The 21,274-nt window shown below is 48.8% G+C and overlaps 2 protein-coding genes across 2 annotated transcripts in view; one reads left to right on the top strand and one right to left on the bottom strand.

Moving 5' to 3' along the window:
• The first annotated feature begins 210 nt into the window (after positions 1-210).
• SMCR8 (SMCR8-C9orf72 complex subunit) lies at positions 211-9,348 on the top strand. The gene is made up of 2 exons (XM_081169439.1): positions 211-3,068; positions 4,500-9,348. Exons 1-2 carry the CDS (start codon positions 721-723, stop codon positions 4,951-4,953), a joined length of 2,802 nt encoding a protein of 933 aa, XP_081025565.1. The 5' UTR covers positions 211-720; the 3' UTR covers positions 4,954-9,348.
• SHMT1 (serine hydroxymethyltransferase 1) overlaps positions 9,190-21,274 on the bottom strand; it is a 26,097-nt gene continuing 14,012 nt past the window's right edge. Inside the window, exons 7-12 of the mRNA XM_081169546.1 lie at positions 20,594-20,806; positions 18,772-18,888; positions 17,386-17,508; positions 14,956-15,072; positions 13,358-13,468; positions 9,190-11,501 (exon numbers count right to left, since the gene is read on the bottom strand). Of these exons, the coding sequence (XP_081025672.1) occupies positions 11,329-11,501; positions 13,358-13,468; positions 14,956-15,072; positions 17,386-17,508; positions 18,772-18,888; positions 20,594-20,806 (854 nt within the window). The 3' untranslated portion in view covers positions 9,190-11,328. The remainder of the gene's footprint in view (positions 11,502-13,357; positions 13,469-14,955; positions 15,073-17,385; positions 17,509-18,771; positions 18,889-20,593; positions 20,807-21,274) is intronic.

The raw sequence follows: 21,274 nt of genomic DNA, 5'->3' as shown, positions 1-21,274 counted from the left end.
TTTTTATAGAGGAATCGCTTCCGGGGTCACCCGGGTCGCTTCACAGCAGGTCATGTGACTCTAAGATGGCTGCCAGGCGGCGGCTGTGAGGGGGAAGTGACGGTTCGTGCTGCAGGCGCGGGGCAAAGGGAGGGGGAGAGACGGGGCAGGGGGTGTGCGTGTGGAGGGTCGGGCTGGTCCTAGCGCCCACCTTTTTGGTAAGAGGGGAAAAGGGAGGGGAGGAAGATCCGGAGAAGGGCCCATTTCCCAGGGAGGGAAAGTCGAGGGGTTGGGGAGAAAGAAAGGGGTCCCCTTCCTTCCCTGGGGAAGGAGGCGTATTAGATCCTGGGAGCCGAGCCTGGAATTCGAGGCAGCTAAACCAAGGGAGAGGGGTTGGAGGGGTGGGGGATCTGCCCCCCCCCATGAAAGGGCATGCCTCACCAGGCCCGCTGGGTGAATAGGATTGGTGCCCTGTCCTTCAGCTGAGGGGCAGGTGACCCCTAGTCAGAAAAGGAAGCGCCACAGACTCCGGAAAGTGCCCACCTCCGGCAGGGAAGTAAAAGAGAGAGTGCAATAGGTTTCCTTGGGTGTGCAGGAAGCGCCCCCACCCCCGACAGTCCGTCAGCGGAGCAAGTCTGGGAGAGGAGTCCTCATTCTCCGCCAATGGATTCCGGTTGACAACTGGTGAGGGACGACCGGCCCTGCTTTCTTCATGCCCCTTCACCGTCCCCACCTGGAAATATGATCAGCGCCCCAGATGTGGTGGCGTTTACCAAAGAGGACGAGTACGAAGAAGAGGCATACAGCGAACCAGCCTTACCTGAGGAATACTCTGTTCCGCTCTTCCCTTTTGCCAGCCATGGCGCCAACCCCTGGTCCAAGCTCTCAGGTGCCAAGTTCACCCGGGACTTCATCCTTATATCAGAGTTTTCGGAGCAAGTGGGACCCCAGCCTTTGCTCACCATCCCGGATGACGCCAAAGTTTCCGGCACCTTTGATCTCAACTATTTTTCCCTCCGCATCATGTCGGTGGACTACCAGGCTTCCTTTGTGGGGCACCCTCCTGGATGCCCTTACCCAAAGCTGAACTTCGTGGAGGATTCTAAAGTAGTGCTGGGCGATTCCAAGGAAGGAGCTTTTGCTTACGTGCATCACCTGACTCTCTATGATCTCGAAGCAAGAGGCTTTGTCCGGCCTTTCTGCATGGCCTACATTTCTGCCGATGAGCACAAGATTATGCAGATGTTTCAGGAACTCTCTGTGGAGTTCTCAAAAGCATCAGAATGCTTAAAGACTGGCAACCGAAAAGCTTTTGCGAATGAACTGGAAAAGAAATTGAAAGACCTTGATTACACTAGAACTGTTTTGCACAATGAGACTGAAATCCAGAAGAAAAACAATGAGAAAGGATACTATACCACACAAGCCATTGAGAAAGCCAATGAACTGGCTAGTGTTGAAAAATCTATCATTGAGCATCAAGATCTTTTAAAACAAATCAGATCATATCCTTACAGTAAGCTGAAAGATTCTGATTTTCACCCTTATGAGCCAGAGTGTGTGACAGAGCAAGTTGATGATAGTTCCGAACAAGGATTTACTACCTCGAAATCTGACGAACCCAGTGAAACACACCTTTATCCTCGCCAGTCCTCTTACATCCCGAAACTTATCAAGGCAAAATCTGCCAAGTGCTTTGACAAGAAACTCAAAACCCTTCAGGAACTGTGTGATGTTTATTTTTTCACCCAGACTCTAGATCAGTTACATCAAATTGAGAAAACGTTCAGAGGTGACGTTTGCTACCTCTTGACCAATCAGATCAGCAGAGCACTTTTGCAGCAGCAAACTATTACCAACTTCCTTTTTGAAGACATGTTCCTTGTTGATGAACGACCATCTGAAAAGCATTTAAATGGCTACCAGGGACCTAACGTAGACAGCCCCAATCCCAAAGGTTTGGAAGTCTGCCTTATTCCTAAAACATTAGTCAGCCTAGGATCTTACAAATCCAGTGTTGAGTCTGTGCCTATAAAGATGGAACAGGAGATTGAAGACATGCAGGAAGCAGAAGTCACTGACCCTGTTACTTATGACCAGCACGACAATCTTGAGTACCTCGATGCAGATCTTAAAGGAAGTGTTAGTAGTGGTGAAAGCATTGAGGTTTTGGGGACGGAAAAGTCTGCTACTACCCTGAGTCAATCTGAAACCCAGGCAAGCATGCCGCAAGCCCACCTGAGTCCACAAGTGGTGAGGAGCAAAGCTGTCAGCCGAAGGACCATAAGTGAGGACAGCATTGAAGTCCTCAGCACGTGTCCCTCAGAAGCTCTGATTCCTGATGACTTTAAAGCGAGCTACCCAAGTGCCATTAATGAAGAGCCTTATGCAGACGAAGAAGATGAAGGTTTTCGCTTTAGCCCTGTTTTAAATCCAGACAACCCTGAAGGCAATCCTGAACCAGAAAACCTGCTCCCTGTGGACTCTGCCTGTTGCATTGGAAAAGAGAGTCCAAATTTTCTCGAGCCTCCATCCAACATGGTCCCCAAACATTGCGATGGTGACAGTGTGGTCAGTATCCCGCCCCAGCCATACCGGCAAGGGGATCAGGGGTTTCACGTGAATTTCACGGACTATTCTTCCCACGATGGTGTCTTGGGAGGCCTCCTCACCTACGAACTCGACCCACATTATCTCTCAAGCAGCAGAGAGACGAGTAAAATGAGCCTGGATAAATGCTCAGACTCCACAAGCTACATCAGCAGCACAGCCTCCACCAGCTCGGACAGGACTCCTTCCCCTGCCCTTCCTGCTGGTCATTTCGGAGAAAGGCACAAGAAGAAGTCAGGGCAAAATGCACTGAGGTTCATCCGGCAGTATCCCTTCGCTCACCCTGCAATATATTCGCTACTGAGCGGCAGGACTTTGATAGTGCTGGGGGAAGACAAGACGATCGTGGAGAAGCTCGTCACCGCACTCTCTATTTTTGTTCCAAATTGTGGTGCGTATGCCAAGCCGGTGAAGCACTGGGCCACATCTCCTTTGCACATCACAGATTTTCAGAAGTGGAAGCTGATTGGATTGCAGAGGTAAAAAAAACCACCACCATAACCTACCCAGATCTTTAAAATGTCTGACCACAAGCCCATCTAGTCTAGCATTTTGGATTGTATACAGTGGGTTGCATCCAGCTAACTTTTGCTCAGACCCATTGAATTTAATAAGATCTAACCCTTCCCATTAATTTCAATAGGTCTAGTGTGAGTAGGACTGACACTGGATATAACCCGTTGTTTGTCCTACTCAGAGAAGACCCACTGAAATTGATTAACAAGGCTAACGCAGTTCCATTAATTTCAATGGGTCTAACTTTTGAGCAAAAGTTGTTTGATACAATCCTAAGTTCCCATTGTGGCTATCCAGATGCCTCTGGAAAGCCCATCTTCTCCAGCAGCCGGTACTCGTACTGTCTCTGATAGTGGAAGTAATAACATCATCATCATCATTTATTTATTTATTTATACCCCGCCCATCTGGCTGGGTTTCCCCAGCCACTCTGGGCGGCTCCCAACAGAATATTCAAAACACGATAACATCAAACATTAAAAACTTCTCTAAACAAGGCTGCCTTCAGATGTCTTCTAAGAGTCAGACAGTTGTTTATTTCCTTGACATCTGATGGGAGGGCATTCCACAGGGCAGGCGCCACTACCAAGAAGGCCCCCTGCCTGGTTCCTTGTAACCTCACTTCTCGCAGGGAGGGAACTGCCAGAAGGCCCTCGGAGCTGGACCTCAGTGTCCAGGCTGTACAATGAGGGTGGAGACGCTCCTTCAGGTATACTGGGCTGAGGCCTTTTAGGGCTTTAAAGGTCAGCAACAACACTTTGAATTGTGCTCGGAAACGTACCGGGAGCCAATGTGGGTCTTTCAAGACCGGTGTCATATGGTCTCGGCGGCCACTCTCAGTCACCAGTCTAACTGCTGCATTCTGGATTAGTTGTAGTTTCCGGCCATTGTGGTCCTGCCAAATACAGAACCCTCACAACTCTGGTCCCTGGCAGTACAGTTAAATGACAATTGATTCCCATTGACAAAAGAGGAGTTCACTGGTCAGAAATGTGCCCCATTCAGTCACCATTTGTTCTGCCATGGTGGGGTTTGGCGGTGATCATTTTCATGTCAGAGGCTTCCATACTTAATCAGAAACTTCCCCCGCTCCTTCCAAATGTTAGCTATGAAAGCACCATTTAGCAGGAAACATGACCTGCCCATTGATTTCCTTTGGTAGCGCAGCAGGGGTGTGCAATTGCCGGGGGGGGGACGGGGACGACGACGCTGGTGCAGGAATGATATTTCCTGCTCTGGGTCCCAGAGAGAGATGTGGCTGAACTGAGACCTCCTGGCTCCCAATCTCTGCCACTTCACTTCTTGATCTCTCACAGACAGAATGCCTGCATACCTGTAGTTATTCTACCTTGGAGTTTCAATGCCAGCATGTTATCTCCCCCCTTCCTTTCCAGAGCATCTTCTCCGTCGGGTGTCAACATGATGCACTCCCTCTGCCGCTACAGCCGCTACATCAGTATCCTGGATGCCGACAGCAAGACTCTCCGCTGCCCGCAGTACAAAGGGACCCTGATCCCCAGGCTCGCTGACCACCGCACGCAGATCAAGCGGGGAAGCACGTACTTTATGCACGTCCAGACCATCCTGACCCAGCTGTGCTCCAAGGCCTTTCTCTACACCTTCTACCACGACCTGCACCTGCCCATCAAAGAGGGGGAGACGGAGGAGTCCGTGGCAAACCGGCGGCTGAACTTCCTGAAAATCCAGCTGGGGCTTGCAAACGAGGACAGCAAAGTGGTGCAGTACCTTGCCGAGCTCCTGAAACTGCAGTACGTTCAGGATCCCATCCGAGGGGTCAGCCCGGTGCTCAGGTTTGATTACGTGCCCAGCTGCTTGTACAAAATTTAAGTTGTGCCCAGCCTGCCATGCTGCCTCCCCTCCTCGCCCGCCGGCTCACCTGTGGCCATCTGCAGGCCTAGACGATTCCGCGATCGACACACTAGTCTTTGAGAACCCGTAGGACGATATGGAGGACCCCAGCGTGGCTAAGCCAACCTCATTAAAATGGGACTTCCTAAACCTCGGTCACACCTCTTCGGAAGAGGGGAAGTTCATTATCATTTGCTGCTTAAAGTGGGGAGCGTGGTGTGTGTGTATGTAGCATCTTTAAGGAGCAGTGGGATATCTCGACTATAGGGGATTTGCATGGTACGTGGTCGGTGCTGGGTACGTGTGAGTGGCACCAAAGACTTGTGCGCATTTTTTAGAAACCACAGTGAGCCACAGAAACATATTTCAGAAGTGCATGGGAGTGAATTGTAGAAGGTGGAGGGGGGGTTGTTTGTTTTTTAAGCTAAACATAAGAATTCAGCTGTTTCACAATAGCCAGACGTTGACCCATCTCTCGGGTCTTTTTGCAGCATTGGTGGTTGCAATGACTCCTCGCATTGTGCATCCCTGGGGAGTAGAGGGAGGCCCTCCTTGGCTCTTGAGGTCAGAGGTCTGGTGAAGGCCTTCTGAACCCTGGAAAAGCGCAAGGAGGCCTTGGCGGGGTGTTACACTGAGCACTGTGTCTCTGTAGTCCGCTGCACCTTGGCTTGCCTCTCCCAGAGGGGAAAGGGACACCCACAAATCCTTATAGCTGGCCCTGTTTCTGCAGTATGGGGGAGAATGTGAGGGAAGATGGAGCCGGGGAGGCTGTGCTTCGGACCCTGTCACACAGGCCAGTGCCATTGCTCCCAAGAGCACACTGGGAGAGGTCTCTGGAATCGCCCGGTGCCCTTAAACCTTAGCACTCAGGTGTCATTGGGATTGAATGTACTGGATTAGGCCTCCCCCACCCACCCCATGCTTTGTTTGGTACAACCAGCCCCTGGCGGGGAAGGAGGTCAGCGCTGGGGTGTGCAGCTTCCAATTTGACCCTTCCTGAACATCCAGCCTTTGCAACCGTTTTACTACCTCTGCTGTCGCTGCGCATTGGGGTGGTTGCCAGTCACGCAGCTTGGACTGGATGTTGGGGCTCCTCCTGAGTCACAAACTCTACCGGGTGCGATCAGTTTTGAGCCTTTTAAGAATCTGTCGTTACTCTGGTTGAAGGTAGTTCCGCTTTATTTCTTTCGTCCTGTGAAAACTTGAGGTCTCCGATGGGGCCACATCTCATCTGTGTCTTCTCCCTAGCTGCAGATAAGTACAGCAGTGGGAAATCCCAAGCAGCCGGCTGGCTGATAATTTTAGAGGCGGAGGAACGCCTTACTAGTTTTATTTCCTTTTCTTTCTTTATTTTTGAAAGTTCTCTTTCCGTTCCCTGTGTGTCAGGAAGCTGGTGACAAGACACACGTTTTACAAGAGTAACTGGACTTGTGATATTTCAAAACCTCTGTTCAGTGCAATTATGTGTGACAGAGTTCTGGAACTGAATGTACCACCGGAGGAAGCTTCAAGGGCGAGTGTCAAGTTTGGTGTTTTAAGAGTACTGGAAAACTTGATGCAAAGCTGCACTTTGTGTGTGTGTGTGTGTGTGTGTAACGCTGCACTTTTTAGTTCCTCAAGTAATGGGTTGGTAGAGGCCATCTGTATGAGACTTTGCTGCTTTGTATCAGAGAAAAAGGATCTTGCGGGAACGTTACAAACCTTGCTTGAATCTCACCCTGACGCGCCATTGTTCTCAAATAGGACTGGGAAACCCAGCTAGGTTGTCAGCCGCGATGGAGTTGCGGGCAAAGCTTTTCTACGAGAGCAGGTGGGGGGGTCCCCACCTTGTGATGCAGACAGCCCCATGGTGGCTTCACAGCAGCTAGGCTTCCAAGGCGTGGCCCCACCTGTCCCTCAGCAAAGTAGGCAGATAAGTTTCAAAGCTTTTTGGAGAGAAGATAGCACTCCTGTGCTGCTTTCTACCCCCCTCCAAAAAGTCTATTGGGTGGCTGTTCGTTCATGAAGATGGTGGAGGGAAATCTGTTGTGCTTTGCAGTGAAATCATAGCAGCGTTATGCAAGGACTGCCAATATCCAAGATTTGGAAAAGGCCTTCCTGAGCAGAGTTGCTTTACCGCATCTGCAAGGCAAGGCATCTCTTTAAAGGGTGGGACTCAAGAGTCATGGGAACCGTGGGCCTATCTCCCCGAATGCTGTCATTGAGTCTAGTTCTCCCCTGTACAGTTTAGGAATATTTGCCCATATTGTGACATCATCACACTGGTTTCCCCCTTCCCCATTGGTGGTTGGGAGCCACAGTATAGTGAATGTCTCTGGAAATTTCAGGTAATCAACCTAGCCAGTGGGATGCCATTGTCGGCATATCTAGGTCAGTGTTCCCCAACCTCGTGCTCTCCATATGTTTTGGACTACGGCTGCTATAGCAGCCAGCGGTTGGGGAAGGCTGGTCTATCCCAGGAAGCCCCTCCAATTTTAGATACTTTGGGTCCTGGTTTGTCAGCTCCATTTGGCAGGCTTTTCTTCGACATCTCCCTTAATTTCAAGACCAAGCCTTCATTTATAGACTTTTCCTCCTTCAATGGTGGGAGGCAACACTTTCCCGAATTGCTGAAGGAATATGTGTGTTCCTCTGAAGAGTAGCTTTTTCTTGCCTTCCTAAAAAGCCTAGTTTGCACATTAGCCTTGTATTCAGATATTTCTCCCATCACCACTGCCAATACAGAAAAGGACACCTGCAATCTATTTGGGATTATCCCTGTAACGGAGACACAAAATCTCACAAGGTCTTCTAGGTTTGGGCCCACCAGAGACTTTTGTTCTGATTTAGCTGAGCAATGCCTTTCCATCTGAACATCTTAAGAATTTGCCTTTTCAAAGCTTGCACTATAAGCAGAAATACATGAAGGATCCCTGAGGAACTGATCTAGCTTCACAGTGGTCCTATCTACTCTGCCCTTCAGACAGTGTTCAGGGCTTCGGCATTGCTTCTTATTATTTTTGCAGGTGCAAAAGGGACCTGTTACACTTGCAGGTATGCCTGACATCTTGCCTGATGGAAGCAAGATCTGTGAATCACAAGGCTCTGGAATCGGTCTTGGCGGTTCACGAGCATGCCATAGAGTCAGTAGTGTGGCACTGCTGACTTCTTTTTTAAAAGGGTTCACATATATGTAGATACAAGGCCTGCTAGTGAGCACCTTCCTTTTCTCAAGAGCCAAGACTTAGCCCAATCACCTGTAGAGCCTAGTAACGTGAACAGCTTTCTGCTTTCGTGTCCTTAGCCAATCCTTAACAGATTGCCAACACCCCACAGGCTCAAACGTCCTCTTCCGCCCCTTGTCAGTTTTAACAGTGGTATTACACCCTAGCAGCGCCAACCAGCTTCAAATCCTGGTTACAAGCTAATCCTAGTTGGCTATAAGCTCCTGGCAGATGTGGTAAAAAAACACCCATGGTTAATGCTGGCAGAGAGAAAGGGGAAATCCATACAGGACAGAGTGGGGAGACTGGAGGAGCTGGGGAGAAGCTCCCCCCTCTTTCATCAGTGCTTCTAGCGTCAAGAGGAAGGCAGATCCTACGCTTGCCCCATTCCGCATCCTCTCAGTATGAGCTGCTTCCATAACGGAGCTCATCTAGCCATTTGGCAATTGAGGTGTTTGCATATCTCTGCTGCTTTAATCTTGAAAATATAACTATAGGCTGATCCATGGGAACATCACACACAGAGGATGTGAGTGGCCCACAAATTCAGCAGCTTAGGTACAATCAGCCCCTTGAGACATGTGAATTGGTGTTGGCGCACTACATGCGCGGAGCTGGCCTGCATGTGGATGCATCAGGCGGGATCGCAGTCCCTCTGGGTGCTGTAGAAAGCCCAGACGCTGGGCCCCATAATTCTGCATTTTCTTCTTATCAACCAACTACTTGACCTTTCTCCATCTCGACTGGACTGGGCTAGCAGCTCCCTGGAAGTAACAACTCCCCAAAGTGATCTTCCTAACTGCATGTTCAGTTTCTTGTCCACACTTGTAGGAACACAACACTTCGCTTAAGCAGTAGTTAGGGAGGGAAATGGAGTGTCTTCACTGAAGAAAATCTGAGCAGCATGCCTTCCATGTCTTAGTGCTGTTAAGGTGTGTACTGCACAAGCGCTTCACCAACAATACTCAACACCCAGTGACTACAATGATAAAATGTACATTGGAGGCAGGGGGAAGAAGAAGAAATTATTTATTTGGGCTCAAGATATTTTTGAAATACAATATATATATATATATATACTGGTTGTATTTTTTAAAGCTTATATAACCCTTGGCGTATATTGTGGTTCAATTCTTGATTTTATTGTGCTTAGTAAAAAATTGTCCTGACTATTTCTGAGCTCCTGTGTCTGATACTAAAGCGTCGGGGGGGGGGGGGAGAGGACTGGAGACTGGCAACCACAAAATTTTGGGAGTTGAGCAATGCAAGAAGCTAGCCATGGGTGGAGCTAAACTGGAAAAAATGCTGTAAGTCAGAAATAAGATCGCTTTAACAAAAGAAAAAAATCTCTATGGAAAATCGCGTTTTAAAAATTCCTGGTCTCTGGCGCCATCTAGTGTTGCATGTTTATAGTGCATCCAAATTGCTGTTTCTTTGCTAATGTAGCTGAGAGTCCCATGCCTTGGATTTAGAAAGACAGAATTCTGCCTTGCTATGTTGTTTTCAAATACCCATTGCTGGAAGCCACAGGTGGGGAGAGCGCTCTTGGCTTAGATCCTGCTTGCAGGTTTCCAGCAAACACCTGGTTGGCCATTGTGAGAAGAGGATTCTGGACTAGACTGGCCACTGGGCTGACGCGTCAGGACTTTTCTTACATTCATGGTAGGCCCGCTCTGATAAAAGTTGAATATCCGAGACGGTTTGCTTAAACTACCCCCGTTCTCCAGCGATAGGAAAATTGTGCCAGTTGCTATTACACAGCGATGTTGGTGAATGGAGAAACGTTATCTTCGCCCTTTCCAGGTATCGCTATACACAGCTGAAATCTTGGGAGTCTAGAGATGATATCTCAGGCACAAGCCACGTAAAACAGCTGGATCCGACTGGAAGGTTCATCTAGCCTTGTTTCCCGCAGTGGAATAGCTGTGTGGTTCTGAGAAACCCTCAACCAGGCCACAAAGGCAATGGCCAGCTGCCTAGCAGATCAGTGAGGGTTCAGTGATCTCTGAAGGGGAGGATTCTGTTTCCAATTTTCAGGTGTGAGCACCCTGCTCTAGTAGCCCGAAGGTCAATCAGCCACAGGGGCAGCAGGGAGACTCCCCAAGCTTTGCAGAAATACAAGAAATCTTTTAAGGGGGGAAAAGTAAAAAAGATGGGGGGGGAGCCCCATTGCAGCAGGGTGGGAATGGAAAACCAGGTGGGATGAAATGTATCCCAGAGGCATAACTATCTTACTGGAACAGAGGAGCGTTCCACACTGCAGCACTTTGTTCCGGAGGTTGCACATTTCATGACTGCTATTGACAGATCTGTGCTCTTCATACCCCTGCTAAATGCTCACAGTCATCCATCCCCAATCCTTGTGGCAGGGGGTTCCACAAACCAAAGCAAAGGAAGACTTTGGTATGAGTTTTCCCGAATGAAGAAAACTCTGGTTTGAAAGCGGCTCAGCTATGCTGGCTGAAGACACCGCAGCACGAAGGTCTATCTTTTTGTTGTTTCTTGCTTAGACTTGGAGTAAATCTGTTTTCTCCAACAGGCCAGCTTTAACGAGGAAGCTCAAACCCGACAAAAAATCAGATTCATTCTTCCTCGTGACCCAGTTTGACGTTTATTCAAACCTCGGGGAGCTTCGAGTTACTGTCGACATTACGTTTCCCCCTTCCGCCATCTCTCAGCCTCTTCCATTTAAGACCTTTGGGTAATAGGTTGATTCCATATGCAATATTTTTACTGCGATTTCCATTCGCAGCAACTGTGTGGCACATCTCTCTCGGGGCCTCTTTAACACTGCCAGGGGTATAATTCTGGGATGTCCATTAATACGGCCGTTAACCCCGCCAACGGAGGATTCTAAAGCTACGTTTGGCCTGTGCCCATTTCCTCCCGGGGTCCATATTCAATGCAACATATTTTTTAAAAGATGGGGTAGAGGTTGGTTAAAGAGCAGGTTTCAAGAGCAGCTCTGCTTGTAAGAACAGTAAAGAAAAGGGGACACTGGAGATACCTCGATTCCTCCTAAATCCCTCTTACGGGAGGGCAACTTGATGAGACAACCCACACTTCAAAGCAGCCAAGAAGAATGGCGGCTGTTCCAGGCAGGAGTTTCCTTGCTGTTCTTCTGGCGTGGGGGGCGGGGGGACTGTGACTTTTATAGAACAGGCAAGCCAGGGAGGGGGAAGGTATCTGCAAAGGCCTCCACCTCCTGCCGGAGGGATCTCAGGGGAGCTTGGTACTTCTCGTCAGACACCAGCTTCTCCTTAAACTCTCGCAGCGTCGCTTTGGGACTCATGTCGCTCTGGACCTGTAAGGTGAGCTCAATACCTGCATGGGCAACACAGAAATTTCCTCGTTTGGCGGCTGAGTGGGCTACTGGGTGATCGATTACTACTTTGGACAGCAAAACCTCATCAGAGGGGGAGCGGGGACTGTGGTTCAGGGGTAGCGTACGCCTTTTGCATTTAGAAAGGCTCCAGGTTGAATCCCAGATGCTTCCTGTTTAAAGGACCACAAAATGTCTCTAAATGTTGAGACGCCACAACCAGTAAGAACCAATCGCTCTGCCCAAGTTGACCTGGTGGCCCAATTTGGTATAGGGTAACTCCACGAGTGGGACGCGGGTGGCGCTGTGGGTTAAACCACAGAGTCCAGGACTTGCCATCCAGAAGGTCAGCAGTTTGAATCCCCGCGGCGGGGTGAGCTCCCGTTGCTCGGTCCCTGCTCCTGCCCACCTAGGAGTTCGAAAGCACGTCAAAGTGCAAGTAGATAAATAGGTACCACTCCGGCGGGAAGGTAAACTGCGTTTCCATGCGCTGCTCTGGTTCGCCAGAAGTGGCTTAGTCATGCTGGCCACATGACCTGGAAGCTGTACGCTGGCTCCCTCGGCCAATAAAGCGAGATGAGCGCCACAACCCCAGAGTCGGCCATGACTGGACCTAATGGTCAGGGGTCCCTTTACCTTTACCTAACTCCTCAAATGTGCCAGCCCAAATCCTCTGAAGGGCGGCCCTCGAGATGCTATCGAGCTCCAACTACCTCCAGCCCAAGACAAGCATGGCCAATGATCTGGGATGAAGGAAATAGTGGTCTAGCAAGAGGCAGAGTGGTGTAGTGGTTAGAGGGTCAAACTAGGACCTGGGGGAGGCCAGGGTTCAAATCTCCACTCAGTCAGGAAGCTCCGGAAGTGGCCTTGGAGCAGTCACTGCCTCTTGGCCTAACCTACCTCACAGGGTTGTTGTGTGGATTCAACGAGGAGGGGAAGAAGCATGGGCGCCCCCTTGGAGAAAATGGTGGGGTGTAAATAAGCAAGATAATGGGGGGGGGGGAGAGCACAGGTTCCTCACACCTGAAACAAGGTGCAACCTAGTATGAATTTGCATTTGAAACAAACATCCTTCCAGTAGCACCTTAGAGACCAACTAAGTTTGTTATTGGTATGAGCTTTCGTGTCATGAAAGTGTCAGGAAAAAGCAGCAATGCAAAAGCCAGCTGCAGGTGGCTGGAAAGCAAAACAGGATGTTGTTGTCTGGAACTGTACTGGTGGGGAAAAGGGGCAGTCCATTCTCTGTACTGAGCACCGGATGTTAGCTCAGAGTGTCATCTGACCTGTACTGGAAGTACAGGGGTGGAGTTGTGACTCTACTGCCGGAGTCTGGAGAGAGCAGTAACGTTTCTCTGTACTGCTGAATGACAGGAATAAAAGCCATGTAAATAGGACTCCTGTCTGTCTCTTTTCCCCTCCCTGGGGGAATGCAGGGAGGGAGAAGGAGGAGGGTGTGTTCTTCTCACGTTTGAGGAGGATCGCCGATTTATGACCTTGCCTGCCGGGAGACGCAGACGGGAAGGTCAACAAGTATCTCAGCCTGTATCCTCCCGGGGAGGCCAGTTACCTCTGACTGCGAGCTGAGATACTGACAGAAAGCTCATACCAATAACAAACTTAGTTGGTCTCTAAGGTGCTACTGGAAGGAATTTTTTTTTATTTTGTTTCGACTATGGCAGACCAACACGGCTATCTACCTGTAACTGAATTGGCATTGGCACTTCCAAATCATTCTGCAAATAAGTGAGGGGATGAAACCAGCGTTCACCTAAGGCAGAGGCTGCGGGCGAAGATGAGGTAGAAAGCAAAGCCCAGATCTCCAAAAACAGAGCTCCCATGCCCACAGGCACCTTCCTACCTTTATGGATGAAGTGAGCGACTTTCCGGAAGTCCTCTTCCAAGAATCCCCTGGAGGTAAGGGCTGGTGTTCCCAGCCGAAGACCGCTGGGGCGCAGGGCACTCTTGTCTCCTAGGCACGAGGGAAGAGGCCGTGGGTTGAATCCAAAGACACGGTCAGCTGGCCAGTTTTATACATTGCATAGATAAACTGCATAAAAACTGAAGTCTGTTATTTAAACAGACTTCAGTTTTCCTACCCAGCAGTCTTCTAAAGTTGCTGCTTTATAATAATAATAATAAATAAATAATAATAATAATAATAATAATTTATTTCTAATTTATTATTTCTCCAGCCACGCCAGGCGGCTCCCAACAGTTTAAACCCTCAAAACTGGTGACTCTAATGGTTTGGACAAGGCTTCCCCAAAGGGCAGCAGCAGTGACAAAATAAAGGACAGTCAGTTGGTAGAACATGAGATCACAGTGTTGTGGGTTCGAGCCCCACGTTGTGTGAAATATTCCTGCATTGCAGGGGGTTGGACTAGACGACCCTTGTGGTCCTGTCTAACTCTACGATTCTATTATTCATAATAATAAAAGTAATTTATAACTTGTACCCCGCCCATCTGCCTCCCCAGCCACTCTGGGTGGCTTCCAACAGAACATTAAAAACACAATAAAACATCAAACATTAAAAACTTCCCTAAACAGGGCTGCCTTCAGATGTCTTCTAAGAGTCCGATAGTTGTTTATTTCCTTGACATCTGATGGGAGGGCGTTCCACAGGGCAGGCGCCACTACCGAGAAGGCCCTGTGCCTGGTTCCCTGTAACCTCACTTCTCGCAGTGAGGGAACCGCCAGAAGGCCCTCGGAGCTGGACCTCAGTGTCCGGGCTGAACAATGGGGGTGGAGACGCTCCTTCAGGTCTACTTTCCCATCCTTCCTGAATTCCTCCCCAAATGGGAGGGGTAGTGACTCAGAGGAAAGAGCCCCTACTTTGTGTGCACAAGCTGCCAAATGCCACCCCCTGGACCACTAGTTAAAGGGGTCTTAGGTCCAGGAAAGATCCTTCTCTGCCTGGTAGAGTGATTGCCAGGCAGAGTGGGCAAGATGAGGCCAGAGAAATCAGTGGGCAGACTAGGCCTGTTCATACCCAGCTAGGAGGATCCGAATTCACCGGCCGAGGGAATGACAAGAGGAAGTACTTTGTGGAACTCCCAAATGTGAGTCAGGAAGGATAACATCTAAGAAATATAGAGTGGTACCTCGGGTTAAGAATTTAATTCGTTTTGGAGGTCCGTTCTTAACCTGAAACTGTTCTTAACCTGAAGCACCACTTTAGCTAATGGGGCCGCCCGCTGCCGCCACACCTCCGCCACGCGATTTCTGCTCTCATCCTGAAGCAAAGTTCTTAACCCGAGGTACTATTTCTGGGTTAGCAGAGTCTGTAACCTGAAGCGTCTGTAACCCAAGGTACCACTGTATCCCTCTCCTAGTTTCAATACACAACCCCTACACCAGGCATTTCTGAAAACTGCTAAACCCCAGCGCTGTGAGGCAGATGCTTGGCCATTGCTACGCACTGTGAAGAACCTCTTCAAGCTTGGCCACTCTCACCTGGGCAGGTGTTCTTGTTGCATGCAATGGAGCAGAGTTCAAGAACACGTTCGGCCCGCCCTCCGTCCGTGCCTCGGCTGCGCAGGTCCACCAGGATCAAATGGTTGTCGGAGCCGCCTAGGAGAAGAGCCAAACGCCAGCAGTGACTCACTCATGCCACCCCAAATTTGCAAGGGTGATTGGGGGGGGCAGCAGAGGGAAACGAGGAACATGGCAGCTACCAGGGAAGTTTGCAAGCATCAGTTCAGTAGGACAAGCAGATAAGAACTGGCATCGCGTTTTAAGCATCTAGAACAGGTCATGTTGATGCTGCTAAATTACAAATTAACATACCGTATTTTTCGCTCTATAAGACGCACCCGACATAAGACGCACCTAGTTTTAGAGGAGGAAAACAAGAAAAAAAATATTCTCTCCCTCTCTGCGCAGCGCCTCTCCGTTTCTCCTCCCGCTTTGCTGAAGAGAAAGTGCAGAGAGGGAAAGCTATGCAGTGCCTCTGAAGCGAAGTCAGAACAGCAAGACGGATTGCTGCTTTCGCTGCACAGCGATCCCTCTTGCTGTTCTGGCTTCTGGGATAGCCGCGCAACCTGCATTTGCTCCATAAGACGCACACACATTTCACCTTACTTTTTAGGAGGGGAAAAGTGTGTCTTATAGAGCGAACAATACGGTAAATTACATCATCCCCGGCCGCTAAAACAACCTGTGCCCTTCAGTTTAGGCTCTTGCCTGGCCTAGACTTTGGAACATCTTTTGGACCTGGGCTGAATCTCCACCCCTTGGCTTCTTGAGACTTGAAACTTGCTCTCTCTAGCAAGTGTTTTGCTAGCCAGTATGGTGCAAAAGTTTAGAGCGCTGGGCTAGGACCTGGGAGACCAGGGTTCAAATCCTCCCTGCTTGGCTGGCCACAGTCACTTGGTGACCTTGGGCTAGTTGCTGCCTCTTGGCCTAACCTACCGCGCAGGGTTGTTGTACGGATTAAATGAGGAATGGGAGAACGACGTATACCACCTTGGGCTCCTTGAAGGGGGTGGAATGGTGGTATATAAAGTGTAATGAATAAATGAAATAAGAGGCTTTTAGCTTCTGGGACTGAGATTTCAGCCCCACCCCCACCCCCAGGCATCCCATGGAGCAAAACAAAACTGTTATCTGGCAGCTCAAGGGTACGATCCAAGCTACGTTCTCTAAAGCAGAGGTGATGAACTTGCTGACTCTGTCCCCAGATATAACCTTGCAAATGCCTCCAGCCAATTTACCTGGAAGCAACACCAGATATTAATAAAGAGGCAGAGGTTCACACTCACAGCCTCGCTTGTAAGGGAAAGCAGGGGCGACTCTTTCTTGTTCTCTTTCTTCCTTTCAATAATAATTTTTACTAGTTTTCAATTACAACAATCCAATAACAGCCTCATTATAACAATGCCAAATTATAATACAATTAGTAATACCAGTACTTTTGTTTTCTGGGGGCATGCAGGGGCTGTTAGAATTCCTGCTCCATGATTGCAGTCATGGGATTGTTGTCTTTCACATGACGTGGTATGTTTTGACTCCACAAAGTGGGAAGTGACGGAGACAGGATGTTTGTGTTACTGTGTTCCGTGAAGTGTGACTATTGTCCTTTGTTTTTTCTCTTTGCTGTCTGATGCTAGAGAGAGAGGGAGCCATGTTGCCGTGCTCCGTGTGTGTTTATATGTAAATAAAGTAGATTAGCCAAAATGCTGAGTTGCTAAGGTCTGTCACGCATGATGCGCAAACTCTGCGGATCCCTAAGTGTGTCGGTGTCTGTTGGCATTGGTTGCTGTGATGTTTGGGCAGAAGAAAGCTTTTGAAGCTCCCAAACGATCGACCAGGAGGGAGGGAACATGCCAGTCGGGCACATGTCTCTGCCAGGGTCCTATTTGAGTGTAGGCTGAACTCCTGACAGGGGCACACATACCCCTAAACATTTTGTGAATCTAAGTGTGCCCTCATTAAGGGGCAATATTTCAATATGAGTAGGAAAATGAAAGCACCCTTAAACACCTTTTTTTAAGAAAAAAAGCACTGAGAAATATCAGTAATTGAGATGCCAAATTATACAATTTAGGTCCCCGTCCCGTCCCGTCCCACCCCTCACACCCCGTGCTAGAATTGATGGTTTGGTGATTTACTTTATTTCTGCATTCCAAAACCTTATAAATTTCAATTACGCTCCAGTAAAAATAACAACCCCTTATATCATAACAATCCCTTATATTAATTAACACCTTCCCTTTGTATCACCACATTAAATGATGTATACAACTACAGGTGAAGCATTCAAACTCCTTGGTTCTTCCTGTGTGTGGCAATTATTCTGTCCGTAATGTTTCTTCCTGACAGGGCCGACTCTTTCTCTCTCTCTGTGTGTGTGTTTGTGTGTTTTGTGTCCTAGCTGTTCCTTACCTGTAACAATGTGATATCCCAAGCCAACGAGGGCGTTGGATAAGGCCTTGCAGTTGGCGACGACCTGCCTCTGGTAAGCTCTGAATTCCGGAGTCATGGCTTGCTTCAGAGCTACCGCAATTCCTGGACAAAAAAGAAGAGAAAAGGTGGGCAGGGGTGTGTGGAACGGAGAAAGATGTCTCATCAAACACCTCCATCTTTTTGGGCCTTTTCGGTGGCTGCTCTCAGATTCTGAAACCCCCTCCCTCCCTCCTTGTTACCCTTCCGCCAGATCTATCACAGATCACTCATAGACAGGGTGGATTTGATTTAAATCACAATTTAAATCACTAATCAGTAAGACTTGATTTAAATCATCACACACACCCACCCTGAAAACTCATTCTTGCTAGTATAATCTTAATATTTACAACGAGAGGAAGGTTTCGTTTTTGGAATAATAAATTTTCAGAGTAGTTTTTACAGTTATATCAAAAACTACTGATTTGGTTATTCTATTAGAAATACATAGACAGGTAATTATGAAATTATTGTGATGCTTAGTAAGTTAACTATATTTTGACAACTTTTCTGCTGTACTTTATTAGCAGGAGAAAAATAATCATTTCCTTAATAACAATTTAAACAGTTTATTTAACTAAAGCAATAACGTTATAGCATATGTGTCAAACTAATTTAGACTGAGTTTTAGCACATATGAAAAACTTTAAACAAATCCTTATTTGCTGATGAATAGCCTTTTGGACTATAATGTAACTTAAATAGAAAACTACCTTTAGAAAGATCTTTCCTCCAAAAGCATTTTATTTTAAAAATCTAATTTAAATTTTAAAAATCTGATTTAAATAAAAAAAATCCGATTTAAATGAAAAAAATCCGTTTTAATTTTTTTTAAAAAAATTAAATCATTGATTTTTATCCACCCTGCTCATAGAGCTAGCAGTCTACCTCCAGTCAGTGGCGTAGCGTGGGGGGTGCAGGGGGGGCCAGCCGCACCGGGTGCAACATCTGGGGGGGGGGTGCGCTCGCACTCTCAGCTCTCTGCCGCTACCTGGCTCACTCACTCTCTCTCACTGCAGTGCGGGCTGTGCGAATCCAATCCGAGCCGCCGGGTCACCGCCCACTGTGGAGGGGGTGGGTGCCAGGCGTGCGGTGCAGAGAGAGAGCGAGGGACTATCTGGGGGAGGGACAGTGCAGCGGCCGCCCAGCACAACGCTGAGCGCGGGAGAGAACCACACCAGACCAGACCAGGCAGCAGCAAGAGGAAGCTGGCAGCGGCGGCAGGTTAGGGGTTAGGGGGCGCAAATTACTTGCCTTGCCCCGGGTGCTGACAACCCACGCTACGCCACTGCCTCCAGTCTCCCTGTTTTAGAGAGCCTGCCTCACCTGCAATGGCGTGGTTGTGCGGCCCTCCCTGTAGCCCAGGAAACACTGCTTGGTTGATCAGGCTTTCATAGTTGTACAGGATTTCTTTCCCCGTTTTCGGATCCACGCTGCGGGCACCTGGGGAGAAGAGAAAGGAGGAAGGCAATTTGGGGCAGGAGTTTTTGGGGTGCTGCTACCGCTGCTCTAGGCTAATCCTTCCCCTTGGCTTCAACTCTGCAGTTACCTAGAGCCAAACACTCAACTCCAAACGCAATCAGCTACTGAGAGAGGTTGCGGCTCAGTGGCAGAACACCCGCTTGGAGTGCCGAAGGTCCCGTGTGCGATTCCTGGCGTCGCCAGTTAAAAGCGCAGGCAAGCAGGCGATGGGGGAGCTTCTCCCCATTAGAGTAGAAAGCACCAGGGGAGGCAGAGCAATGGTGTCTCTCACTACAAAAGGACTTCAGTGGTGGTGTAGTGGTTGGTGCGTCAGATTTGGACTGGGAGACCAGGGTTCGAATCCTGACTCAGCCATGAAGCTCACTGGGCAACCTTGGGACAGTCGCTGCCTCTCAGCCTAACCCACCTCACAGGGTTGTGGTGTGTGGATTAAATGAACCATGGACAAAAAGCTGGTCTATGAATGCAATAAATAAATAAATACAGTGGTACCTCGGGTTAAGTACTTAATTCGTTCAGGAGGTCCATTCTTAACCTGAAACTGTTCTTAACCTGAAGCACCACTTTAGCTAATGGGGCCTCCTGCTGCTGCCGCGCCACCGGAGCACGATTTCTGTTCTCCTCCTGAAGCAAAGTTCTTAACCTGAAGCACCATTTCTGGGTTAGGAGAGTCTGTAACCTGAAGCGTGTATAACCCGAGGTACCACTGTATAATAAAACCATTACAGTCGTACCTTGGTTCTCGAGATGTCTTGTGACTCGAACGTTTTGGCTCCTGAAGGCCGCAAACCCGGAAATAAGTGTTCCGGTTTGCGAACGTTTTTTGGAACCTAAACATCTGACGCAGCTTCCGCTTGAGTACAGGAAGCTCCTGCAGCCAATCAGAAGCCGCGCTTTGGTTTTTGAACAGACTTCTGGAATGGATTCCATTCAAGAACCAAGGTACAACTGTATATAGAGTTCCTAGAAATTTACTTAATTACAAAATAAGAATTGACAGCATTAGCATTACTTGGGGATATGAGAAGGGCCAAATGAAGTTGGCTTGGAGAACAAATTTATTTATTCTTAGCTGCCTATATTGGGACGCGGGTGGCGCTGTGGGTTAAACCACAGAGCCTAGGACTTGCTGATCAGAAGGTCGGAGGTTCGAATCCCCACGACGGGGTGAGCTCCCGTTGTTCTTCCCTGCTCCTGCCAACCTAGCAGTCCGAAAGCAGGTCAAAGTGCAAGTAGATAAATAGGTACCGCTCCGACGGGAAGGTAAATGGTGTTTCCGTGCGCTGCTCTGGTTCGCCAGAAGCGGCTTAGTCATGCTGGCCACATGACCCGGAAGCTGTACGCCGGCTCCCTCGGCCAGTAAAGCGAGATGAGCACCACAACCCCAGAGTCGGCCATGACTGGACCTAATGGTCAGGAGTCCCTTTACCTTTACCTAGCTGCCTATATTAAGTCTTAGCAGCACCTTTCTCCCCATCACAATTGAGGCTGCCGGTGAATAAGCACTGAAAGGAGTGTAAATAGCACCGGCGACCTTGGGCACTGCCCAGCAGCATTTCGGCCCCCAACCACCCATTTCCTGATGCATGTGGCCCCTGACTGCCCACCCCTAAGTTCACCCCCTTCCTGGAAAAAATGGGCAGTTGTTCTACGCCACAACCCTCACCTTTCCGGAAGAAAATCAAGCCCGCCCGGCACCCCCGCAGAGTTTTGTGCGTCGTGGTCGAGACCACGTCGCAGTGCTCGAAGGGGGACGGCACCACGCCGGCGGCCACCAAGCCACTGATGTGAGCCATGTCAGCCATCAGGTATGCCCCGTTCTCATCGGCAATCTTCCTCATGCGAGCGTAGTCCAGGTTCCGCGAATAGCAGCTGACCCCTAGGAGAGAAGAGACAATTCAGAATGCCCAAGACCAGCTGGGAAATGATCCAGAGGCAAGTGCCTTATTGAAACATGTCGTCTTCTTTTTTAAGTTTTTATTTATACTTTTTGTTATGTACTGAGTTGAATAGGATCCAAAAAGCAGCAGTCTGATTGGTCCTAGAACAATAGGATTCAGAATGCAGCGGTCTGATTGGTCCTAGCACAATAGGGAGCAGAATGCAGCAGTCTGATTGGTCTTAGAACAATGCAGCAGTATGATTGGTCTGCAGGAGCCACCCAATCCAGCTCCAGGTGGAAGTGAATCCGCAACCTGATTGGCTTACAGGAGAATCCCGGAATTAGCCAATCACGTGCGACCCATTGTGTAAATAATGTATATAAAACAGATATTTTGGGGGAACTTTCATTCCTCACTACTATGAGCTGAATAAAGAGCATGAAATCCACACTCGACTCGGAGTA

The sequence above is a fragment of the Podarcis bocagei genome (genome assembly GCF_964188305.1).
Source record: "Podarcis bocagei genome assembly, chromosome: 14".
In the NCBI taxonomy this organism is placed as follows: Eukaryota; Metazoa; Chordata; class Lepidosauria; order Squamata; family Lacertidae; genus Podarcis; species Podarcis bocagei.
Note: the sequence above shows the minus strand (reverse complement) of the source record. Positions and strands in the feature narration are given on the sequence as shown.